At 32.6% G+C, this 8,707-nt stretch overlaps 1 protein-coding gene across 1 annotated transcript; it reads right to left on the reverse strand.

Moving 5' to 3' along the window:
* Window positions 1–1,948: 1,948 nt before the first annotated feature.
* On the reverse strand, window positions 1,949–2,575 carry LOC129972052 (zinc finger protein 182-like). Its single transcript, XM_056086033.1, has one exon. It carries the CDS (start codon window positions 2,573–2,575, stop codon window positions 1,949–1,951), a length of 627 nt encoding a protein of 208 aa, XP_055942008.1.
* Window positions 2,576–8,707: the final 6,132 nt, after the last annotated feature.

Genomic DNA, 8,707 nt, shown 5'->3' on the forward strand with positions numbered 1-8,707 from the left:
GCGCTTGAGATATCACCACATTCCCAAAACTTCTAGTCTATATTAAAGACAAATCCGTTTGAAATGAAAATCACTGACTTAAACTAAATAACGTTTTTAAGTAAAATACATTTCCGTACTACCATTAAAGGAACATTTTCATAAAATATTTCTTCTATGCAGAAATCCCAGGTCTCGGAGATATTCATTGAAGCTTCTCTGATTTTTTTCTTGTGTTACACTAGCTGTTTGGATGTTACATTTTAACATACGGATTACATTAAACATACGGATCCGAATGGAAATTTAATTTGTACGTCTTTTCAACTTTAATTTTCTCCAAAAATTCTCACTAATATAACGTATAATTTGTTCGTGATAGAACTGATATGCACAAAATATTCGGAATCTTAAAAATACAGATTACTGAGAACTAACTATTCAGGCAAGAAATTTTCACTTTCTCTCAGCCATTTTCAAAGATGACGCATCGTTAGAGAATTGATTCTGAATTGGATATTTAATGTGGTCTAATTTTACATAAGATGCTTACGAATTAAACGCATGCCAGTGATTGATCAGGTCATGCTTACTGTAACCAGTGACTGATGGCTAATAAAATCGCCATAAATGTCATCCTGCAGTTCCTATAAAAGTCTGAGATATGTCCTAATTACTGCAGTTGCACGCTAATGCCCATGTTCATTGTTTCCCATTTGCACGGTTTATTCTTTGATGATTTTTTTTAACTATTTCGAATGAATTTTTGTTAGTTTTAATGATTCTTCATTTGCCTTTAGTAGAATCACAATAGTTCATTAGAAAAAGATACGCAATCTAGTGAGCGAAATTGTTCCTAAGGCTTATAATGTTCAGATACATAGGCAGAAAATTCCGAGCTGACTATTCCCAGCATTCGAAAATGTACATTTGCCAACGCTGGGAGCTCTAATTTTCTTTTCACGTGTCACCACGCTTAGCTTTATTATTAAAAGAGAATACACAAGTCATTGAAAATGTAATTGACACTAAATTTACCGAAAGTAATCCTTTATTGCAAATTGTAACGAAGAATTTCATTAAAAAGGAAGACAAAATACAGAGACATTTGACTATGATGTCTAATATAAAAGTATTTATTAAAATATATACAAAAGTGCAATAAATATATCTTACTGAACATGATTGTTAATGTATAAATGAACTTTGTGAAATGCGTTATTAATATAAAAAACAGAATTTAAAAATGTTCTATATTTTCCGTTTGGAAAAATACAAAGTCATTTTTTTAATGAAACATCAAGCTGAAAAATGCTTACACCAACTCAAAATCACAATGGTGCGGTCGATTATTTCAATTATTAACCGAACCTAAGTATTTTCAGTTAAAATATCCTAATACTTACCATTGTTTAAAAATGGTCTTTAGTTAGCTTTAAATATTTGCACAAATACTCGTGAGAAACAGAATATTAAAAGTGGACAAGATTACATTTGGAAATATTTAATCGATGAAATAAAACCAAAGTAAGGAAACACGATTGTTTTATTGAAAGGCACATGGAACCTGCATATTTGTTTTGAACTCTCTAGGATTTAAATGACTAGGATTAAAAACTATGAGAAAAAGTACAAAATCCCAAAGTATAAATACTTAAATAAAAAGCCAATAGATCAGAAAAACATATTTTCATCGTCAGTAATCAATTAAAAATTCATAGAATTGTATGTTTAAAATCTAGAAATATGCTTCGTCAAAATAGTAAAATTACAACAATGACAATGATTTAACTCAATGAAGAATTTGAATTACTTTCATACTAGATAAAAAAAAAATATCTACTTTGCAAAATAATTTCATTCGTGCTTATTCCTGTAATGTTTTTTGCAGTTGCTGCTGTTAATGAATGACATTTCACAAGCTGGACATTTATAAGGCTTTACTCCAGTGTGCGGCCTAAAATGTATATTAACCCTTATGAGCAAAACTTTTATTGCAGGTATCACACATAAAAGGCTTGTCACCTTTGTGTGTTCGATAATGGACGATGAGATGATCTTTCCGACTGCATTTTTTCCCGCATATACCGCATTCATAAGGCTTTTCGCCAGTGTGCATTCTGTAATGTCGGTCAAGATGTGATTTCCGAGAGAAGTCTTTCTCACATATATCGCACTCAAAGAGTTTGTTGCCAGTGTGTATTTGATAATTAGTTTTTAGAGTATCTTTCCTACGGAAGGTCTTAGGAAATTTCTTCTTACGAGAACAGAATCCGGAAAATCCAGCCACAGCATTGTCATCTTCCTTTTTAGAGATTTTTTCTTCAACGCTGATAAACATTTTTTCTTTCTCACTGTGAGCCTTAGAATTCGTTCCAAGTGAAATATGTTCATCCATTACATTCCCTGACATAAGGATCATGCCATTGTCTAACTCCGTACTTCCAGGTGGGAGATCAGGCTGCAAAATCAGATTTGTACGTCCAGGAATTTTATTATCATGTGAAAGATCTTGTCTGATAACGCATTCTACAGAATCCATAAAATTATTTTTATCGTTATTCAAAGTTTGCCATTTGCTGTTTTCAAGAAACATTTTACTTTCTTTATCAGCTGTTTTATGGAAAAGATCTGATACTGGTTTTTTTGTATGTCAACACTACCTGATCCAGAGACAATTAGGATTTTTTCATCAGTTTCACGATGGTCGTTTTGAGGTCTGTAAGTGGATTCAACACTTTCTGAAGAAGTAATGCACGTTGCATTTTCATTAGTTTGAACGTCAATCACCTGAGCATTCGAAATGGGATTAAAATAGTATGAATTGTCGGAAGAATTCTTTGGTTGCTCATTACTGGAATTCTCTGGAAAAGTGTTACTTCTGCTTTCTTTTGAATAAAGATTTTTATCTTTTTCATTATTTTGTAAAGGAGACAAATTCAAGAATTTAGATTTTTTACTTTCGTTTTCTCGGGTATCTCGACTTAAACAGCGGGAAATGTCATTTGAATTTTCCATAGGTTTGTCTTTTACTTCATGAAAGTTTTCATCCGATTCTACTGGCAGTTGTGGCAGATACGTTGACTCAAATTTATTGTGAATGAAGCAAGGGTGCTTCTCACTGTGTGTCATTGTATTGCCGCAACGTTTGCAATGGTATTGATCCATTATTTTCAATCTAGATGAAATCCTGTCTGATCAAAGATTTTAAATAAATTTTTATTGAAGAGAAGAACTCTCTTCACTTCTTGAATTGATTCTTTCTTAAATAACATGCTAGAGCACCTTTTCATAAATTGAAACACTAGAGGATTCTAGTGAAGAATGCGAGGCCTGATATTTAAAATTAGTCTTCTCTTTATGTAATTATCTGTGACATCTTTTGATTTACGTTACTCTTCAAACCAATTAAATTAGAATAAAAAATATGATTTAGAAAGCTTCGTACTTGAACAGAGTTAGGGAAGAAGACATGGGTAAGGGAAGACTTTTTTATCCTGAGTTCTGCAGTTGATTCGAATTTATTACTTTGAGTGTATTTTCATTAAACAATTGAAAGTTCATTCAACAATTGAAAGTTCTGAGAAGTGTAATTATATGAAAGAAGATATAATAAGATAAGAAGGAAAAAAAAGGATAAAAATTTAAAATAGAAGTACGCATGTCTATGAATTAAAAATTTACCATTCCATCTCAGTTTATTAAAAACCTCTTCTATGAGTTCATACTTTAAACTACATTAATAAGTATGAAATGGTTTGAAATTTAATGAGATTCTCTTAAAAAATATTTAACTAAATTTTTTATGCTATGATCAAATTAGGATTTTTTGTTTATGCTTCTCATAACCCATTAGGAACGATTAAATTTCCTCTTTTATTTGCTGCCGCTAAAAAAAATGCAATGCATATTTATGATTATTTTCTTCTAAAACTTGTTTTAGTGTTCAGATTGTGTATGAAGGGTTATTTTGTAATGGGTCTGAGTAGAAATGTAACATCAGTAAAATAATATCCGGAAACATTTGTTTTTCTGCAATCCTTTCAGCTTTAACTATTTAAACGTGTTTTTTTTTTATAATGTGAGAACATGATGTTTTTTTTCTTTACGGTGTTTGGAATAATTGAAGGCAAAGAATAACAGAAGCTAGAAATCGAGTTGGCAATGAATAAAGCATAAATGGAAATATTCATCTTTATCTATTACACACTACCTCCTTTTACCAGTATTGCATTATTATTATGCATGCTTCTATGAAAGCAGATGCGTTTATGAAAGGTTGATGTGCTGTTAGAGACATAGGAGTTTCGCCATAGTAATCCTACGGGGCTATAGAAGACCCCATGGAGTCATCTGCTGCGCATGCGCAGATAGTTTTCGTTATATCTCGTAAACTATATATGTTAGAGACAATGGGTTTTCACCATAGTAATCCTATGGGACTGTAGAAGACCACCCTATGGATTTATCTAGTGCGCATATGCAAATGGTTTTCATTATATCTCGTAAACTACATATGTTAGAAACATGATTTTTTTGCATAATAATCCTACGGGGCTATAGAAGACTCCCCCCCCCATGGCGTCATCTACTGCGCATGCACAGATGGATTTCGTTATATCTCGTAAATTACATATGTTAGAGAGATGAGGTTGTCACTCAGAAGTACCCTTGAGGGTCCTCTAAGCACCGAAAATTTCGGATCCATTGCGCATGCGCAGTATATATCTTGCTTAATATTCTCTAAATAAATGTCGGATCGATACTATAGAGTTCCTATGGGTCTCGGGATGTCGTAGATGTCAACTTCCGGTGAGACCGGAAGTTGCTATATCTCGGATTCTATACAACCTAGAGACGAGTGTGACCCTCCCAAACACTCGACTCCATGAATAGAGTCAATAACATTTTGACCGAAATTCGTGCCTCGATAAGGTCTGAGATCGGGTCTTGAAATTTATAAATTTGAGTTACATTTTATTTGCTCGTATCGTTGGATAAAACTTACCGAAATGCACTTAATGATACGACTTTCATGTTGCTACTCCGATTGGTTCCTGAGTTAAGGCTCTCAAATTTGTAAAAATTTGAATTTTCGAGCGAGGTTGTCGACCTCGTTTTTGCAAACTCTCTCTTTACGACTGGCATCCATACACTCTATTCGATGTCCTCTATCGATCGATACCACATTTCCGCCGCTTTCGTTATTAGGAGCCGAGAAACGGAAGCCGTTTGGTTAAGGGTAGTTGAAGTATCTATTCTGTCTTTCAAAAGAAACAAACAAAAAATTTCAAATCAGAAAAACAACTGACTCAGTTTTAATAGGTTTCTTCGTAATCCAGTTCCCTTAGGCTTGATAAAGGAAAAGATTTGTTGAAATACACAATTGATTGAAATATATGAAAAGAAACTACATTGGGATGATAAAATTATTCAAAATTCAACCGCTTTCCACATCACCCAAGAGGTACGCCGCATGGAATGCATTACCACTTTAGCGAAATGTGCAGAGCAGGTTCCCCAGTAGGTATATCGCCCGTATAAGCTGAAGACATTCAAAAAAAAAAAAAAAAAACGAATAAGATCTATTATGAGCGAAAATTTCCAGGAGATCATTCACTCTTTTCTATATATCAACACTGTTAATAAATGTTGACTAAAATATCTATTATTTTTTTCAAAACAAAAATTTTAAAAAATTCAAATTATAAAAGAAATTGACTTATGTTTCATACGTTTGTTCGTAATCGAGGTCCCACGGACTTGATAAACGAAAAAGTTTGTTGAAATACACATCTGATTGAAATATGTGAAAAAAACTGCATTGAAAATACTTATTGAAATATATGAAATATTTATTGAAATATATGAAATATTTATTGAAATATATGAAAATAAATCTACTACTAACTTTCAAAATTTGTGGTAGTTGGTTCATTTTCCATTTTCCGTTGTTTTCTCTATCAATCTGTCTACGAAAACACTTTGCATATATGGTGCATCCGAAATGATGGCCAAATTAGAAAGTAAAATAAGTATAAAGAATCTTTTTATATATATATACAGGAATGTGAAGTTGGAATAGAAACGTTTAGGCGGGGAAAAAATGACGAGGAAATGAAAGGAAAGCTGTTCACTTAAAAATATTTCAGTAAGTGAGCAAATGTGCCACCACTAACATCATTTCTCTTCTGGAATAATACAGCAAGTGATTGGCACACTCTTTCGAAGATGCCTGGTGTTCAGTTGCAGCATGACGGACAGTTTTGCATTGGAGTCCTCACCAGAATCAACTGGAGTTTTTGCGCTTTGCTTTTACTTGCTTTCACTTACTTGTTCCGTGTACACTTTTAATATCTAACCCCATATTGTTAAACAGAAAAAATGCTTCATTTTATATATTTTACACCTTAAAGTTTGGCCCTGAATTCAGAGATATCCTGTATAATCTTCGGTATCGTATATCGAAATATTCGAATATACATTCACGAGGACGCAGAAATTATCTTTTCGAATATGGCTTACACCTGATGGCGTTAAATATGGGCATTTCATAAGGTCATATATTGTTTCAAGTCATTCGTCAAAATATTTATGGCAATGGCAACATGTACAAATATGATGCTCCATTGCTTTTTGCATGCTTGGTTCTTTAATAATTCCCAGGTTATGATTATTCCACTTAATGATTAATATGATTTTAAATTATAAAATAATTTTTTCATTTAAATTTTCCATTTCCAGTTTCCAACTTATTAAACTATAAAAATAAATAAATAAATAAACATTATTAAATAATGAAAAATAACACTATGTACTATACACAATCGTAGTAAAAGAGACCTGCGGAACTTAATTTGATATCGTAAAATTCATATTGCTAATCTAGAGATTTCTCCACTCATTTACTATATTTAAATATATATTTATATTAATTAAAACTATATAAAATATTAAATACTCTTTTCCGTCTCTTACTAATACAACATTTGAGAATTATATGCAATTATATTCATCGATATCATTTTAAAAATTCAGATAAATACATTCACGCAATTATAATTTTCGTACGGACTGAATTCACTGAATCTGTATATCCAGATTCAAAAATACTCACTTTTTTTCCCATGTGGTCAATATTTATATGTAGTAAAGCAAAGAGTTGAACATATTTTCAATTAGCATGAATGGATTTCCAGAGCTCTGGATACCAAAATTCTTATTTTGCAATGGGTATCACACCACATTCAGTATGTCCTTTGACGTGCAGGACTCTAAAAGGCAATCATTCAAGATTTATGGAGTATTTTCCCACGCTATTGACCATCATATACACATGACTTTACATAACTAACACATTATAATCCCTGTGTCTGACAATATCTCTCATGGTTTACAGGATTTTACTCCATGACAGTGACCATGCATCATTCAAAGTTCACGGAGTTTTACCCCAAGCCAGTCATCATCATTTCAAGTTAATTAACGGTGTTTTACCATACGCCAGAGACCGTCATTCAAGACTTACGTGGTTTTACCCGCCAGTTATGGGTATTACACTTGACAGTGATCATCATCCAAGGTTTGTTTAAAGGCATTTACCCTACGCCAGTGACCATCATTCAAGGTTTACGGGGATTTACCGTAAAACTCTCATCTTTGCATACAAAATTTAGAAATAAAGGATTACAGGATTTTAATTCGTGCGTGTGACCATCACTTATGGTTTATAGTGTTTTACACTATGCCAGTGACAATCATTAAAGGTTTACGGAATATTATTCCACGCCATTGACCATCATTCTTGGTTTGGTTGGATTTATTCCACGCCAGTGGCAATCATTCATATTTAACGAGATTTTATCCCACGCCAGTGCTTATCAAACACACATCATTGCTCATAAAATTTAGAAATCAAGGTTTAGAGGATTTTACTCCGAACCATCATTCATGGTTTACAAGGTTTTAATAAGTGCCAGTGACCATCATTCAAGGTTTAAGAGGTTTTATCGCACGCCAGTGAACATTGTTCAAGATTAATTTACGGGGATTTGCCCAATGTCAGTGACCATAATTCAAATTTTTCAGGGGGTTACCCCACTACAGTGACCATCATTCAAACTTTATGGGGTTTTATCTCACTACAGTGACCATCATTCAAACTTTATGGGGTTTTACCTCACTACAGTGACCATCATTCAAACTTTATGGGGTTTTACCCCACGGCAGTGACCATCATTTTTAAGTACTTTTATACCACGCCATAGACCATTGCAACTCGTTTTATAAATGTCAAAAGGCTTCGAATCCAACGGCAGATCAATGAATTTAAAATAATCATTACGAGCAGAGAAATGAGTAGAAAATATGCAAAACTGCTTAAAAATGGCAAAAACAAATGTGCATAATGAAGAAAGAAGATGGCGCATTTCAGAAGACTTGATTTTAAATTTAGAGAATATAGACACTATACGATTTCATATTTCTCTAAAAAAATTCTTTCTATCTCTTTTCAAGTTTTATGTATTCTATAAAGCACCATGATGGTCAGATACACTATAACATCAAAACTGTCGTGTTACAATTATTATAAAATAAACCGCCAGATTTCTAGGAAGTTTGAATTCAAAAGAGGGTTGTGTTATACAATAAATGACTTAATATTGACGAAAACCTATTGAAAATTAAAATAAAAGGCTTTCGTGCACAAATAAAATTAATAAAAAAG

This window comes from Argiope bruennichi, chromosome 6 (assembly GCF_947563725.1).
Source record: "Argiope bruennichi chromosome 6, qqArgBrue1.1, whole genome shotgun sequence".
In the NCBI taxonomy this organism is placed as follows: domain Eukaryota; kingdom Metazoa; phylum Arthropoda; class Arachnida; order Araneae; family Araneidae; genus Argiope; species Argiope bruennichi.

Bases quoted from the DNA above. Each gene is read 5' to 3' on its own strand.
- LOC129972052 (XM_056086033.1), bottom strand. From the start codon at position 2,575: ATGTTTCTTGAAAACAGCAAATGGCAAACTTTGAATAACGATAAAAAT.